This window comes from Giardia intestinalis, chromosome 3, assembly GCF_000002435.2.
Source record: "Giardia intestinalis strain WB C6 chromosome 3, whole genome shotgun sequence".
Taxonomy (NCBI): Eukaryota; Fornicata; order Diplomonadida; family Hexamitidae; genus Giardia; species Giardia duodenalis.
In genome coordinates, this window is record NC_051858.1 from 1104186 (window position 1) to 1120473 (window position 16288).

Below are 16288 nucleotides of genomic sequence, written 5' to 3' on the forward strand. Positions count from 1 at the left end.
TTTAATCATCCTCCGACGCTTTTCCTTTCGATCGGATGCCAATATTATCCTATTTACTAAGATAGTACGAGCCATGAGAGGTATAGTGGCTGCGAATCCTATATATGTAAATAGAAAATAAAGAACTAATGAGCACAGGACATAACGAGAAAGAGCACTCAATCACAGTAGACCTTCACGAGGAAATAGAAAACTTCATGAACAATGTGATCTCCCTAGAGGTGGAGCTTGCCTCCCACATTCGAGGACTGGATCTCATGTCTCACCAGCTAAACAAGATCATTGACAATCTCACTGGGTGTAAGACGCAGGAAGCAGAGTATGACAGTGACACCACAGATAATGGAGAGCCCCCGCGTCCCAAATACTCCATGGAAGGATTTGAGAAGCGTGTACAAGAGGTGATGGAAGAAATAAATAAAGACGCCGTTGCGCTAAGGCATCTGCGTGAAGAAGCCATCCAAATCCGTGAGAATTGCTTGGCGTAAGGATGCTCTATGCAAATCTGGCTAAAAGGCTGCGGGTTCCTAATCGAAGTTGATCTGGTGTTGGACAGTTGGCAAAGTCATATGTGCGTGGACTGGATACCGAATCGTCATCTTGTTTGGAATAATATGTAATAAAGTAGTACAAGTGTGATGGGTGTTCGAACTCTGTCAGGCATTGGTGCAGCTGCTCAAAGCCCTCCTCCGTGGGCTCTCCTCTCATCAAGAAGCAAATACCTATAATACCTACAACTACGTTCATGCCCGCCCTTAGCTTTTGTAGCAGATGCTGATGGTTAGCAGACAGCTGTTGCGCATCACGAAGCTGCAGCTCGTAGTAGGACAAGAGAGCATCAACCTTCTCTCCTACATTCGTACACCGTGTAGCCGACAGGACGCTCTGACCCTGATTGAAGGTAGCCTGAGTAAGAAACCCAATACTTCCCAAAATGGACTGGTAGGAGAATTGAGAGTACTTAGGCAAGAGCTTAGTGAAGTCCACATCAAATGGCTGCGTGCCAAATGGAATCCGTGGAATGACTTCCGTGACAAGTTGCAGGACATCAGCAACAAGTTCCGAGGTTACACCCAAGCGTAGGTTGAGCTTCTCCAAGGCGTTGCTCAGCTCCACACATTGGCCGTAGATATCCAGGAGTTTGTCAAGTATTAGCTCTTCGCTATAGTCTATACCCGTAATTTGGAAGAAGCTCTTGTATCCCAGAAGAAACTCTATCCCAAGGGGTAGTATTTCCAGAGCAGTTGCCGTAATGTGAAGCTGCATGTCCTGGAAAGAAACAACTACCTGGCCGTGGACTCCTGCAATTATGCACACAGCATTCGGCGACTTCTTCCCCACCTCAGAGAGGATAGATGCAGAGAAGGGCCGCTTAAGTAGGAGCTCATGAAGGGTAGAAAAAGACTCCTTAGGGCTTATCTTTAAAGAGACCCTTAAGGGTAGATCGGTGGCTTTCGGAAAAACAGAGCTCTCACGAACTAGAGCACTCGAAAACAATGGAAGGGATAGGCTGCGCGTTACAACAAAGGGTACTGACAGAAGACAGTCCTCTGACGGGATCTTTACATTGGCACAGATGGAAAGATGCAGAGATGGTGAGACAAAGAAGGAAAGATCGGAGATCCCTAGCTTGATGTAGACAGTAGCCGGTGCTCCGCTGCCAAGATGCACTATTGTACTTGTTATTGATCTGAAGCATTCTCTATCCCCAAGTTGAATAAAAGAAGACGGTGGGCCTGCTAGTGGTGCATGGATATCTTTGTTATCAGAGGAAAGAAAAGAGGGATACTCTGCAAGGGACGATAGGTCGGTGATGGGCTCCTCATAGCTTCCGCAGCCAGTAACTCCGAGCGTTGCCGAAGGCAATCGACCAGATACAGCTTTAAGTGTTAGTTCTATTATGGTGTAATTTGTGTTGCCATCCCGATAAAACTTACTGATGCCGCAGTTAACAGTAATGAGCTCATCCAAGCCTGTGCGCATGCTCGCATGCTGGGCTTTTAAAGCGCTTACTCGCTTCTGGGCTTCCTCCATCAAGGTCTTCGTTACAGCTTGTTTCGGGATAGCAATAGGTGAGAGAAGAGAAGGAAGCAAACTACTGGGTCTTCCATCAACGTCCAAGGGGTTGGTCCCAAGGAGGTGAACCTGTATAGATCCACTGCGGGACTGGACCACAAACAAGCCATCCTGGCTACACATCTTTGGAGGACTACGAGGTACAAACAATTGGGCCATGTATTGCGGAGTATGAACGCCCACAGGCTCGTCGATGCTATCCGATAGCCTAGACGTCCATCTAAGTTCACCTCCGCGGAAGAAGTGAAGTGTCCTATTGGAGTCTAAGACAACAATTGACGAAATCTCAGGCAAATTGATCCTTCTCTGCCGAATCGGCTGGGAGGTGGACTCCTTTTCCTTGACTGGAGCTCTGAATAAGGCCATGCTGAATAAGAGCCCATCTGGGAGCTGATTTTCCACGGAAAGCAATCCTGTAGATGCGTTGACAAGTGTTATACCGTGTGTGTGCAGAGCGATGACCTCGCCTTCCAGTCCTGAGTCTACTCCGAAGCAGCGGCCGTAGGAAAGTTGCTGAATCCGCTCACCAATGACATAAGTCCATTGTGGCTTCAGCGGAGAAGAGCGGACGTCCTTGCTTGATTGTGGCACACCGCGCAAAAGGGGGTTTCCCTCATCATTAAATGTACTTGCAGGTCCAGTTGCATCATGCTCGGTACTACTATTCCATGCTTCACCTCCAGTATCATTCATAACATCTGCACAGGAAAAAGATACAATCGTGTAATCAAACGTGGCTATGACCAATGAGTTAGTCCCCGGGCAAAAGGCCATCGGAGTAGGGAAACTGTACATAAGTCCTAGACGGTGGGTGGCCATCACTCTACGGGCACAGATGTGTAGTATGCCATCGTCTGTCCTTACTGCAAGCCTACTATGATAGAGGGCAGCGCCGGCCTCAGTACTAGGACTTGGCAAGGTGATGACACATGTGGAAATTATGTACCTGCTAAAGTGCACCGTACTCACCAGCTCTAAGCCTATATCGCCGTCTTGCAATCTTTTAGGAGTGTAGATACCAATCGAGTGGGGATGAACTACCGCCAACTCCAAATTTTCGGGCTTGCTGGCCGCCTCGTCAATGAGCGGGGATGGACCAGTGAAGAAGCCCAACTCAAGGCCCAGAATGGGGTTTTCTGTCTCGCTAGAAAATACTGTGTTCGTGAGAGTCTCGGACTCGTTACTCTCAGTCCGCAGCACCGTGAGCCGCCCCGCCAGGGATCCGACGACAATCTGAGCCGAGTTGTTCTTGGCGCGCATCAGATTAAGGACTGCCACTGCCCTAGCATCCACACGCTCCTCCAAGGCGTGAGACCAGCAGGGAACCGTTGAAAAGAGAGACATAGTTCTCTGCCCAGGGCCAAAACGAGAAAAGATGAAAAAATATCACATCTGTACCCCAATGTGTAAAAATGTCACGCCATAATGCAAAACCTAAATTTTATTTTAAATTCATTTTCAATGCTGCCCGAAAAGCGAGGACGACTCGATGACGCACAGCCAGGGGTACAGGTGTAAGACGCGCTACTGCTTCGCACGCAAGTTCCGTAGACACGGAATGGCCAACCTGACGACATACAACCGCGTCTACAAGCTCGGCCAGTACGTCAACATCAAGGTGAACGGGGCTTATCACAAGGGGATGCCCCACCGCTACTACAACGGGCGCACAGGCACAATCTTCAACATCGGGCCGCGTGCCCTCGGTGTCCAGATCCAGAAGCGCGTCCGCGGCCGCATCATGCTCAAGCGCATCAATGTGCGTCTGGAGCACGTTCACCCGTCAGACTGCAGGAAGAACCACCTGGAGCGCGTTGCCGCCAACGACGCTGCCCGCAGGCTCGCGAAGGAGACCGGCCAGCCTGTCCCATGCCTCAAGAGACAAAACGCCCTTCCCAGGGCCGCACACGTGGTCAGCATAGCATCTGCCATCGACATCACCCCACTCAAGTATGACGGAGTTTTCTAGGCTCCGACGAAGTAAATGGCCTGCGGGGCGGCTAGTGGAGGCTGGCCTTCCACCGGTTCCTCGACGCGCTCTCACCGCGCTGCTGGTTTGGGCCGAGGACTACATTCTGTGCCTTCGTGACTTGCTTCCGGGAAGATGGACGGACGATGTGCTGCTCCGGTATGGCTGAGTCGTTAATGATATTGAACCGCCGCCTTGGAGCCGCCGCAGCCGATTGTGCAGAGTACGCACGTGCCTTGAAGCTGTGAGGAGCGGTCGAGGTGGCAAAGAAGCTCGGGGATGGATCGTTGGGGTGCATGGACGGAAGAGCAACTCCTGGGGCTGTTAGTGAATTCGGGTTTAGCTCCCCTTCTGGTGTATTTTGAATGCACGAAAACGAAGCTGCATACCTACTGAAGGACGCCTCGAGGTTATCTAGTTCGCGATATTGAAGCTGCATCACCTCTAGTGAAGCGGGCCCGGCGGCTGTCCTTGCTCTGAGCTGGTTAGGTCTGATGGAAGCCCCAGGGAGAAGGCTCTCAGGTGCTATGTCCGATGTGTCTGAGGAGTGATCTGGCAAAGCGTGTTCTTGGTCATAGCTGTGCACAGAGCTTTCTGCCAGTGTGCTGGATGTGTTGCTTCTGGTGATGTAAACATGTCCCGAACCCTCTGGGCACGAGGCTGGTAGTATAGCAGGGTCCTGCTGGCCCCGCGGTGGCTTACTGCTTGTGGTGTGCTTCTGAATTGATGCCGATGTTTTGCCTAGTGAGTTACTCGCCAGAGCACTCATCTGGAGCCCCGAGCTCCCTTCCTTTGTAGAAACAACGCTGGGACCCACTGGTGTTACGGTAGAGATAGCTGGTTTGGTGAAGGTTGGCGGCGGACTGTGGGAAAGCTCTACAATCATGGGCTCCACAGTTGGTATAGACTGGATTGGCCCTGCATGAGTCTCCTTTTTCTGACCTGCAACGGACCGTGCACCTGGCGCACAGAAAGATATAATCGGAGGCCTGCGGTACTCCCGCTGCATCTCAGTAGTGGATGATGGATTGCTCGAAGAAACAGATGTCCTAGCGCACGAATCATGCAGCCGCTGAAGCTCACCAGCGGTTTCAGCATCAGTGTGGGTAACGACCTGGGTATTCTTTGTACATGCAACTTCCCGAGCGATGGAGCAGGGGTCTCTGTATATGGTGAGATCTATTGAGTCATCACATACTTGTGAACTTTGAGAATCTAGCGTTCCACCATCAGTGAGGTGAAAGGTAGCAGATCCTGGGAAAAGGGAACCGCCGTGAGACCGTGCCCTCTCATATGATGTCCTACGCTCAAGACGACTAGTTCCCCGACCATCAGCAGATCTTTGTGCCAAAAAGGAACTGATAAGGGAGCAGCCGCTCTTTTGTTGTGCCGCAGACTGCTTCTCTGCCCCTAGTGTGTACCTGCTCAGCACCCGAACAGACACCGGCCGCGGTACACGCGTACGTACTTCTGGCTTGACATACTCGTCTCCTATGTTGCACAGGGTGGCAGCCTGTGGTAGATGTATGGATCTGTCTCTATCCCATGATGACTTGGGGCCGTCTGCAATGCTCAAAAGCACTCTCTGCGGACGGATGTTGGCGCCATCTGGCACATTTGGCAGTAGGTATTCCATACCGCGCACAAATGCACGGCCAGCGTTAGTCTTGGACGGCAGAATGGAGATGTGGTCCCGCATTTCATTACACAGAATCGGCTGTCCTTTCTTTGGAGCATCAATCTTATCTGATCCTATAGGGCTGTTAACGTATGAAATTTTCCTCAATTTTCCAGTCCTATTGCTGGTAGTGCGTAGAGCTTGTGTTGCGATCACTCCTGGATCCATATTTTTAAATCTTCTAGACCCTCCCAAGCAGAGCCCAAAACCCGAAAGTGTGTCTCTGGCTCCCAAAGAGCCAGGTGATAGAGATTTACACGACAAACTAGATAACTAAGCAAAGAAATCAAAATTATCTGGATTGCGTTCTATTGGGTCAGGCAATGCAGATTGGTGCTGGCGTGCAGTAGAGTTGAGGGTGTCCATAATTTTGTCATCGATGTCGTCGCTAAAGTGGTCAAAGTCATCTTTATAGATCTCATCATAATTATCGCCTGCTCCCCGCCGTGACTTAGCTGTATCAATGCGTCTGCTGACTTCCTTGCGGATCTCGTCTTCGATCACCGCCTTCTCTATATCCTCCTTCTTGAGGTGTACACCCGTCACATCGTACTCGCTACCCTTGCCCGGAGAGACCTGAGATATGTAAGCAGAGTAGCCCTCCACCAGCTCCACCTGGTCAATGGCACTAGGGGTCTCCACAATGGCAATGCCACCAACACCACCTCTGGATGGCGGAAGGTCCGCTTGGCGAGGAGGTGTGTTGAGTCCGTTGAGGGGAAGCGGTGGGTCAAAGACGACAGCCTTCAGTCTGCGATCAGGGGAGTACGCTATGTCCGCATCATGCTCTGCCGCTTCCAGGTATTGATCCTTCGCTGCTCTGTCAAAGGAGGAGCGATCTCTGAACTCAGTAGTGGGTGCGCTGGTTTTCTCGGCGGTCGTAGTTACCTTATCCGGTGTGCTTGAAGCAGGATCAGTAAAGGACTGAGGAGCCGAATTCTTTGCGATCGGCGAGGCCTTCTTACTGGGTATGTGGCTTGGTTGCCGAGTTACTACAGGTTCCCCATATGGAGAGGTCTGTTGAGGAGTTCTAGTGAGCGAGGCCTCCTTTAGAGTTGCGCTGTGTGCGGTAACCGCGCTCACACTCAGCATATCGGTATTGTACTGGTTGTTTGCCTTTTGTATGAGCTCGTTGACATTCTGCTTGACACCCGGCGCCCCTGCTCTGGCCGCAGGTCGGTCAGAGGTCTTCCTTTCACTAACATCTTCCCGCACCTCCATCAGTGGCATTCCAATGTCTTTGTACATCTTTTGTAGCTCCGCTGGTGCAACCCCTGCCTGTACAAGCTCCTCCTGCAGTTTTGAAATCACCTCTATGTTATCGTCTCGTTGCTTGCGTAAATTCTCGATGCTCCGCTGCGCTGCTGCATAGTCCTGGTTCTTCTTCTGAACGTCTTGGTGGTGTATTTCGGCACCCTTTGCTAGACTGTCTTCAAATATTGCTTTCTTCTTGGCGTAGTAATCCTTTTCTTTCTGCGCAGCCAGGAGATTCCTTACGGCGCGGAGCATATCAAGGTCGCGGAGCATATGGTTCCCGGCTTTGTCTGACACGCTTGTATTCGCACTAGAGTCCGGATCTCCATGTATACTCTCAGAATCCTTACTCCTCCATTCCAGCTCAGCCAGAAGCCGATGTACGTTAGCCTTACCTGTCTCTATCTGCTTTGCAAGCCTGATCATTTCAGTTCGCAGAGCGGCCTTGCGTGTCTCCGGATCAACATCCTGGAGCCGGAGGAGCTTCTCACTGTTCTTTTCTATGAGGACCTGCTTTTCGCGCAGATGCTGCTTTAGGCTCTTGATGTCCGTCAGACACGACCTAAACTCCTCCCGCAGCACACCTATGTCATTGGTGTGGCGGACCGACTGGGGAAGGATCTGATGCGGATGTTGTGCTTTTGTCACCGGTGCATCGCCCTGATGCATGCGAGGCTTTGGCGGCATCAATTATGTGCTTTTCTATCTGTGCTATGCAAATGTAATTAAGTATGAAATTTGTGTTTTAAATACATTTCAACTATTTTTACACAATCTCAAAACACAAAAGGAAACCCAGAGCGACGAATGCTGAAGAGAGACGAAGAGACAGATGCAGCCGGCAATCGACGGATGACCCCGAAGGCACTCCGAAAGATCTGTGTTGAAAAGGGAGGGTACGCGACACCGGAGCTCAACGACACCGTGTACTTCCATTACAAGGGCTTTTCACGCATCGAAAATCTTGACGCATATGTCGGAGTGAAGGCCTTGTGGCTAGAGGGAAACGGCTTTTTCAAGATTGAAAATCTGGAACCACTGCAAAATCTGGTGTGTCTTTTCTTGCAGGAGAACCTGATTTCTAAGGTAGAAAATCTGGATAAGAACCCAACTATCAGGCAGTTAAATCTTGCAACAAATCAGATCAGATCAATCGGGGATGGACTTTGCAAGCTCGTCAATCTAGAGACTCTCAATCTCTCCAACAACATGCTAGAGACGGTCGATGACCTCAGAGGGTTGGTTGAGGCTACTGATCCCGACACGAACGAGCTGGTGCCCGTCTGTCAGAATCTCTCCGTGCTAGACCTATCTAAGAACCGGATTGAGGACCCTGCTATAGTAACTATCCTTCAGCGTCTTCCTAATTTGAAGGTTCTTAACCTCATGAACAACAAGATTGTGCGTACAATGGAGCGGTACCGAAAGACGATCATTCATGCATGCCCAAAGTTGACATATTTGGACGATCGGCCCGTCTTTGATGATGAGCGTCGCGCAGTCACGGCTTACTTTGCGGGAGGCCCTGAAGCAGAGATAGCTGAGAGAAGACTGTGTCTGGCTGAAAAGCGCGCAGAAGAATCTGCACAGTTTGTCTCAATGCGTGCCTTTCTCAATGGCACGTCACGTGACGAGTGCATCCAGATAGGCAATCGAGAACGCGAACGCTATATGAAGAGGTTCCACGAAACTGGAGAGGTGGACCAATATGGTGGCCGGAATCACGCTGAGGAGGTCACCGCGGCAGATCCCAAGTACCTCTATCCAATTTGGTCTCTTGAGGAGGTCGAGTCTGTTTCTAAGGAGAGCCTCAAATCACGGATAGTGGTGCCCATTCAACTACACAGCATGGCAACCGCTTCGGCAAAATCAGAGGATGTCCCCGAGTTGGAAGAGGTCACACTTGATGAAAGTGGCAATGTGGTTACCGTGCCGTTGGCTAAAGAGGAAGTGGACTCTGCGGGGGATATAACGGATATTGGCTTTGATACAGGCTTAGGCTCAGAGCGCGACTCTGAAGATGTATACTACGACAGTTTGCCTAGAAACACGCTCGACCCCCTTCCCTCCAAGGCTCTACCTCCTGCCATGGAAGCAGACACTAGTAATAATGACCAGTTCACTTCAAAAGATAAGCTAGAGCAAGGGCCGTGTGAACCTGTGCCGACGCAAGAGGATGGACCGCCAGCCAACAAACAGGAAGATAAGGAGGACGGATGTGATTTCTCCGAGCCGGATTAGCTGTCGGCTATCCTCCGTGAACCATGGACAGGAATGTCACCTTGTCTCCCGCCCTTATTCTGGTATCCTTTGGCAGTACGGTAATATCTTGATCGTTAATCAATGCGATGATCCCAGGGGCCAGATTGCTCTGAGGACCAGTAAATACGTTCCCATGCTTCTCTAAAAGCTTTGTGGCAACGTAGTCAACGACTTCTGTGAAGTCAACTGGGTGTGTCACAAGCATTTCGTGGTCGCTCTTCTTCGTTTTGGAGAGCTGCTCCAGGCCTGCCAAGAGCTCGATAGTTATGGACATTTTTAATTCCGGGCCTGAACGTGGGATTTTTGACCTCTATCTGTCTTGCGGCAATTACAAGCTCTACTACAAACACCGAAGTAGCACTTAGCAAGTGGTCTAGTATGTTAGTATTACAAAAGATGAACTACAATCCGGGCAACTGGCTTCGATCTCCTCTGCTCGCTGAGGCCATGTACTATGCTTCCTGCAACCGCGAGGTACTAGCTCCAGAGAGCAAGGCCCATCAGTACATTCAGAGTCGCCACATACTAACTTTCCAGAGACCTCGAAGACAGTCTCAAAGAAGCGTGTGTGCAGTTTCCTGTGTCCCAAACCCCCCTCAGCTAGGAGCTCCTATGGTAGCCGACGAGGCCTGGAGGCCCAACCTGAGCTTCTTTGCCTCTTCACTTCCACGCTTTTTGGGAAACGTGCGCCGAATTCCAGGTGCACTAGACTCTATATTGTTCTCTCCCATCCAGAGGGTTGATCTGCCCCTAAGCGCACCAACAAAAGTAAAGCTGTGCAGATGAAGACAGCTAACGAGGGTTTATTCACTCACAATCTTGGCCACCGCTCTACAGGACAGATCTTGCTGCATGCTCTTCAAGAGGAATAGAATCCTGGGGTTGCATCTTCATATAGTTACTTGTTGGGCCCATTCTCTTGGCCTTCAATAAGAAAACAATCAGAGTAACGATCCCAGCGACTAGTACTACAGAAACAACAGTAAGAGCTATGGTGATGCCGCTCATCACTTTATGCGTGGAGTACAGCTGCCTTACAGGGACAAACAAAGCGTCAGGGCTGACACACATCCCCGTCCCCGTAGAAACATAAGGTATGTCGCATATTGCGTCTCCAGGTCCAATGCAGATACCGTTCATCAGATTAGTGCATCCCACACGGCACGCCTCGGCGTGCTTGTACGATGTCTGGTCACAAGCACACGTAAAGACATAGTTGTCTAGCTGTGTACATATCCCGTTCCTATTACAATTGGAACCGCAGAAGCTTTCGCTACAAGAACTGCCATAGAGTCCAAGACCACACTCGCACGAGCCCGTACTAACATCGCATCTTCCACCGGAGCCACAGTCTCCATTGATGGTGCACTGAAATGTGCTGCAGAATGCGCCTGAGTATCCTGGGCTACAATTGAATTGTCCTGGCGTCACATACACCTGCCCTCCCCCTAGGCTTTTGAAGGACTTCAGATGGGGGCAATGATTAAACGTGTCATCACTGTTGGCCCAGACCTTATCATAATTCCATCGCCTTTCCTTCGTCGCTCCCAAAGCACTGGGCTTCCTTAGATTGTCAACAAAACCCTCTTTTGAAGGGTTACTTAGTGTTGGCAGATTTCGAAGATATGGGTAACCAGTCGTGTCATGACCAAAGATGCTATCATCAGCAAAGTTGATTCCGTCATAGGTGGCACTATTCTGCATAGCATCGGCCCCGACACAGTGCAGCTGGCTTCCAAACTTGGCATTGAAATCGGCATTTGCGGTCGGTTCCCCACAATTATCAGTGTTTGCCGTGTTCAGGTAGTAAACCTGACCCGCCATCGCTGCATTTATGTTGCTTACGTTCAGGCCACCGAAGGCTTTGGGTTGACCCTGACTCGTTAATCCTATGAAGCTCACATTGACTATCACCCTCCTGACCACTCCATCGTGCAGATAACCAATGACTGACCCAAGGTTTTTGGGCACAAAACCGCTTATGCTTATCGGCTTTGTTTGATATGCAATAGAGTTGCTCACCGTACTTCCTAGGTGCAGGCTACCAACAATACCGCCAATACCGCCATCCAGTTCAGGAGAAGTTGCTGTCGTGTCTGAATACTCCATTGTTGTTTCGCCCACTCTTGCCCAACAGTCGTCAATAGCCCCAAGAGAGGAGACCAACCCACCGATAGTTCCCACGTGCGGTTGGACTTTAGTGCTGTTTATTTTCATCTTCATTGCCTTTACATCAGCAAAGCTGTCGCTAAGCTTTCCTGTCATAGTGAGCATGGAAAGACCTCCCAGCAGTGCAAGACGATTGCCCTCTATGCTATTGGCAGCGTCGACGGTGATGTTGATTGATTCGGCTCTTCCGTAGCACCGGTCGATGAAACTATTACGATAAACTTCAGCTACAAACGATGCTCCTCCAGTAAGCGTGTCATCTGGAGCCTGGGTCTCATCATAGCCTGGATAGAGGGTTCTGAGGAAAGATGCCTTGACTTCCAGTGCTGTGTTGACGACGGCAAAGGAATCCTGGATGGTGCTTCTGTAGCGTAAGCTTCCTCCATACCCGGCAGCAGTTGAAAAAGCATACCCGCTACTGATAACCTTGTTCGTAACAGCATACGTGTTGCTTATCTGCAAGTACTCTGCATAGCCAACAAAGCCTGCAGATATGCTTGATTTCCAGGAAGTAGCTTTGTCCTCTCCGGATTCGGAGGAGTATATCACATCGCCATGAGCTGCACAGAGATAGATGGCGCCAGAATGGACGTGCTCATTTTCGGTGCGTGAAAGAAAGCCTGCAGCAATCCCATAGAGGCCTCCCGTTGCATTGACAAGCTTTGTGACAGCGGCTGAATTTTTAACGACGATAGAGGAATTCTGCCTGTGGAAAATCCCAATGAAACCGCCACAATATGAAACGCAGTTATCAGAAATGCACACAACTGACTCTGGATATGCATAGCATTCGTCGACATCGGCCGAGACACGCCCCGCAAATCCTCCCCCAGCAGTCTCCGGTCCCACGGAGACAGTCGGTGGTAGAGGTTGGTCTTGCGTATGGAGATGCACATTGCCAACGGAGGTGCAGTTGCGGATGGAGGATAACGACCATCCGACAAACCCGCCAGCAGTAATGTCACCAGCCGCTGTGACCCGAATGGTAGCGTTAGTCCAGGACGAAGAAGACATAGATGTACCACGAGTCAGATACCCGGCAGCACCACCAACGGTGGATATTCCAGTGACCTTCATGTTTGGAATAACAGCTCTGCTATGCTGAATTGCACCGCATATCCCAGCAATTCCGCCCACAACAAGGTCGAGTTCATAGCTGAACCCTGTTGTTGCAGCACTACCCGTTCTGGTGACAGTAAGCTCAGCTGGATAGGACTCCGAACGTTGGACTGTACCCGTCGAATTGCCAACTATACCTCCCACAGTGAATCTAGCCGGGCCTGTAACTTTCAAGCTTCCTGTAGCATGCACCGCAGACAGCGCAGCGTGTTCTACAAGGCCGACACCCATTCCAACATTCAAGCGAACTGTGTCACTTCCAGCAGTGGTAACCGTCATCTGGAGCTTTACCAGAATGTCTGAAGCAGGTTCCACTCCAGTTAGATATCCGAGCACGCCCCCAATGGAAATGGTCTCCGCAGGCGGGACGCTTAAAGAAGATGTAATGGACAGGGTCCCCTCTACCACAACCTGGCTGAAGTAAGAGTCGGTTGCAGTGGCAGCAAGGAGCCCAAAGTAGATGAAGCTGCCTTTAACCTCGGTGTTGGCGCGAATCTTGAGGTTGACGATCTTTGACTGGTTGAGATGCTTGAAGATACCGCCGTACCCGTCACTAAAGGTAAAGGAGGACACAGTGATCGTCTTTCCACGACCATTGAGGGTCCCTGTGAATAGGGAAACGGGTTCCCAGTTCTCCGAAAGGGTGACGTCCGAACCTAGCTCCACAGCACAACAGGGACAGTCTGCAAGAGCTTTCAGCCCAGCCTCATCAGTAATAGTCAGTTGACGCGGAACGCATCCCAACGCACTGGCCAGCAGGAGGAGTATCACTCCTTTAAACATTTTTGTGGACAATGGGGTCAACATAACTGCAAGCTTCACCAGAAAAATGAATCAAGTGAGGATTGCCTCAAGACTCTTCTTGAGAGCGTGGCCATCAGGATCTGAAGTGTTTATGTCTGCGATTGCAGCCTTGGCACGGACCAATCTCAATAAATCTCTATCTATAAGTAGTTGTGTGACAACCTCCATATAAAGGCTATTGGAGCGATATTTGGGGTACTTGAGTAGGCTTGTCAACGCTGCCTCTACAGACAGCTCTGTCAAGTGAGCGTATTCGAGGAAGGCAGGGCCTAGTTGTCCGAGTCCGTACGCTGCACTGAAGTCTCTGCTGTTGCGCTCTGAAAACAGCTCTGCTTGCATTGTCTCCGGAGCCGTAAAGGTCTGCTTGTGCGACTTCTCAAGCTGAACTCTCTTCTGCCGCAGCTTCAGCAGCCTCTCCCTGCATTGTTCAGTCGTAAGAATGCTGAACATCCCGTGTTCGGGAGTCCTCCCGGTCTTTTCCACCTCACTCAGGGACGATATCTTTTCCTCTATACTTACAATCTCCTTCTCTCCTGCTTGCTTCATCTGTTTAATGTATTCTGGGAGATTGCACACTGCCCTCATGAAGATTGGCAGCAGAGTAGCAGACCTACAGAAGGTGTCCCGCATCGGGGGGCTCAGCCGTGGCCACAGCAGAATAGCAGTGATTGAGCTCTGCCTGCAAAGGAGCTCTAAAAGCTCCACATATGTAGGGAACTTCATGGTCAAATAGAGGATTAAATGGTCTGTGAAGGGCACTCGATTCTCAAAGCTGGTGCCCTGAATTTGAAATGAGCCTAAGAAGTCGACCACATCAGTATATGTACGAAGAGTGTCAGCACTGGGTGAGTCTGTGTGCTTTTGAAAAATTGCCTCTAGCATCTGAAAAGTGGAACAGAGGAACTTCTTCTGAAGCGCCACAATCTTCTTCTGGTCTGCAATGCATTGTGCAGCGGATATTTTGATATTGAAAACAGTTGTATGATCAGTCACTCTCTGCAGGAGGTCGTCATCTGAAGGTGCCTGGGTAAGACTATAGAGAGCCAGCAAGGTGTTAAGGATGCAACTAGTGTAGACTAGGATAGAAGCTGTTTCATGTGCAAAGATGCTGTCAATGGGAAAGAGAAGGGCAGATAGTAGTAGCTTTTCAACAATGGGTACATGATAGCTAATAAGATACAATGCTGACAAAGCAGCGGCTTGCTCGTTTAGAGTTAGCGCTAGAACACTGGCACAGCTCTGTCCATTGCGCACGTCAAGCTGATGCTGCTGACAAAGTTGCTGGAGATCTTCTTGGAGCATATCCGACAGTTCCCCAGCAGCGTCCGGGTGGGAATCAAGAAGGAGCAAAGTGGGATAAAGTACGTCCGCGTTGTGGAGTACAGAATGGGCCAGAGAAAACTTGGTAACTCCCTTGAGTAGGGAATAGTCTGCGAGTCCAGTAGGAAGGTTTGCGCGTATCAAATAAAGGTATACCAGAGCCAGCACCACAAGGGGAAAGTAGCAATATGAGAGCTGAGGATCTCCGTGTAGCGTATCTAGCTTTGCCTGAAGAAGTGGTGGAACAGCCTGCTTTACTTTCATTGAGGCCTTTCGCAGAGCAACGGAAATTGGAAAGGCAGTGTGCGGCTGGCTACATGCTAAATCAATAAGGGCAATCAAATAGGCTGAAAGCATATCGGACTTGTTTGCTGCATACTCCTCCATTAAGTACAGGAATGGCTGGTATCCGAACAGGGACTCTGAGTTCGTATCAGAACGGTGCAAGTCCCAAACAAGAATGTTGGAAGTTGAGATGGCTAGCGACTGCTGAGAAAAGAGCGTACTGGGATCAAATCGCCCCGAGCGTAGGCGAGGGCCACCTCGCGCCTCAGCATTTTGCTGCTGGATCTTTTCAACCATCTGTGCATGAAACCTGTCAACCGCTGCATTGCACTGGCTGATAAAGCAATTAGTCACAAACTGACCAAGAGTAGATACACACAAGCCCACATTATAATTGGATACCCGCACAAGTGTGCAGAGACTGTCAAAGGACGGAGATAGTGCTTGGAGCTTCTGAGCTAGAGCCAGTATGCCTTTGCCCTCGTCTTGCTTTGTATGCTGGAGCCTGACGGCGTGTTCGTGCTCATAGTATATGCTCTTTGCATTTTCCAAATGAGTCTCGTTTATGGGGAGCCTTCTCGAGTCGCTCCCGTCGCGAGAAAAAAGGAAATCAGACTCTAGCAATGGGCCTGCGCTGAAGATAATAGAAAGGGAGTTGGCAGAGCCTCCCACTACTACGATTCGCGGCTGCATGCTCTTCACGCGAACCTGTTTGACGTAAAAGTCTGCCATATGTATTAATGTGATTAGTTTTGTGACAATGATCGCCCGCTTCTCTAGAGATTTCAAAAGGGGGCACAATAGCTTGAAGAAGGTGATCGCTGTCAAATGGAACTCTAATGGCAGCGTTATCTTGAGCTGACCGCATGGGTAAAAGGACTTCGTCTTATCTGTGCCACGCTCATAATAGCGATCTATGATGGCTTCACCAACAAGAGCTTTGTTGGATAGGGTTAGCTCCTGCACTGACGTATCGCCGTCTTCTGATGCTTGAGCGGCCCCCTGAGGCCCTAGTTGGTAAATGCACAAAGAGAAGTACATCACGGCCTCTAGCGCAAGGACAGCCATTGTGCCCATCTTCTTATTAGGGGGAAACGACGCCACTTCATCAACTGTGTACTCTTTTGGAACAAGGATCAACTCAACCAGTGCCTTAATATCCTTCGTTAGAAGAGGCAGCTTCTCGACAGACAGGCTCTTCGCGGATAGATACCCGCGCATTTCCGTGCCAAATGCCTCGAGAGAAGCCGTGAGTTCTTGTAACTCTGAGGGACCCAACAGTGAGGGAGAGTCCTTCAGAATCGGTTCGGTTCTCATTTTTACTTGAATCGACTTGTCCAAGAGAACTGAGC

At 50.1% G+C, this 16288-nt stretch overlaps 10 protein-coding genes across 10 annotated transcripts; 4 read left to right on the top strand and 6 right to left on the bottom strand.

Annotated features, from left to right (window-relative positions):
* Positions 1–128: 128 nt before the first annotated feature.
* Positions 129–488, top strand: GL50803_0011896 (uncharacterized protein; the record flags this gene model as incomplete). Its single annotated transcript, XM_001709967.1, has 1 exon — positions 129–488. The coding sequence occupies one exon, from the start codon at positions 129–131 to the stop codon at positions 486–488; it is 360 nt and encodes a 119-aa protein (XP_001710019.1).
* Positions 489–495: 7 nt separating this feature from the next.
* On the bottom strand, positions 496–3420 carry GL50803_0011895 (BBSome complex subunit PTHB1; the record flags this gene model as incomplete). Its single annotated transcript, XM_001709968.1, has 1 exon — positions 496–3420. One exon carries the CDS (start codon positions 3418–3420, stop codon positions 496–498), a length of 2925 nt encoding a protein of 974 aa, XP_001710020.1.
* Positions 3421–3565: 145 nt separating this feature from the next.
* GL50803_0015520 (Ribosomal protein L21) lies at positions 3566–4045 on the top strand (the record flags this gene model as incomplete). The annotated part of the gene is made up of 1 exon (XM_001709970.1): positions 3566–4045. One exon carries the CDS (start codon positions 3566–3568, stop codon positions 4043–4045), a length of 480 nt encoding a protein of 159 aa, XP_001710022.1.
* Positions 4046–4076: 31 nt separating this feature from the next.
* Positions 4077–5891, bottom strand: GL50803_0024985 (uncharacterized protein; the record flags this gene model as incomplete). Its single annotated transcript, XM_038045990.1, has 1 exon — positions 4077–5891. The coding sequence occupies one exon, from the start codon at positions 5889–5891 to the stop codon at positions 4077–4079; it is 1815 nt and encodes a 604-aa protein (XP_037901845.1).
* Positions 5892–5996: 105 nt separating this feature from the next.
* On the bottom strand, positions 5997–7664 carry GL50803_00137746 (uncharacterized protein; the record flags this gene model as incomplete). The annotated part of the gene is made up of 1 exon (XM_001709971.1): positions 5997–7664. One exon carries the CDS (start codon positions 7662–7664, stop codon positions 5997–5999), a length of 1668 nt encoding a protein of 555 aa, XP_001710023.1.
* A 120-nt stretch (positions 7665–7784) lies between these two features.
* On the top strand, positions 7785–9218 carry GL50803_0011885 (putative Phosphatase 1 regulatory subunit; the record flags this gene model as incomplete). Its single annotated transcript, XM_001709974.1, has 1 exon — positions 7785–9218. One exon carries the CDS (start codon positions 7785–7787, stop codon positions 9216–9218), a length of 1434 nt encoding a protein of 477 aa, XP_001710026.1.
* A 7-nt stretch (positions 9219–9225) lies between these two features.
* On the bottom strand, positions 9226–9513 carry GL50803_0011884 (Ubiquitin related modifier protein; the record flags this gene model as incomplete). Its single annotated transcript, XM_001709975.1, has 1 exon — positions 9226–9513. One exon carries the CDS (start codon positions 9511–9513, stop codon positions 9226–9228), a length of 288 nt encoding a protein of 95 aa, XP_001710027.1.
* Positions 9514–9617: 104 nt separating this feature from the next.
* Positions 9618–10025, top strand: GL50803_0029682 (uncharacterized protein; the record flags this gene model as incomplete). The annotated part of the gene is made up of 1 exon (XM_038046037.1): positions 9618–10025. The coding sequence occupies one exon, from the start codon at positions 9618–9620 to the stop codon at positions 10023–10025; it is 408 nt and encodes a 135-aa protein (XP_037901846.1).
* Positions 10026–10070: 45 nt separating this feature from the next.
* On the bottom strand, positions 10071–13310 carry GL50803_00137747 (uncharacterized protein; the record flags this gene model as incomplete). Its single annotated transcript, XM_001709976.2, has 1 exon — positions 10071–13310. The coding sequence occupies one exon, from the start codon at positions 13308–13310 to the stop codon at positions 10071–10073; it is 3240 nt and encodes a 1079-aa protein (XP_001710028.2).
* A 51-nt stretch (positions 13311–13361) lies between these two features.
* On the bottom strand, positions 13362–16253 carry GL50803_0015515 (uncharacterized protein; the record flags this gene model as incomplete). The annotated part of the gene is made up of 1 exon (XM_001709977.1): positions 13362–16253. One exon carries the CDS (start codon positions 16251–16253, stop codon positions 13362–13364), a length of 2892 nt encoding a protein of 963 aa, XP_001710029.1.
* Between the last annotated feature and the right edge of the window lie 35 nt (positions 16254–16288).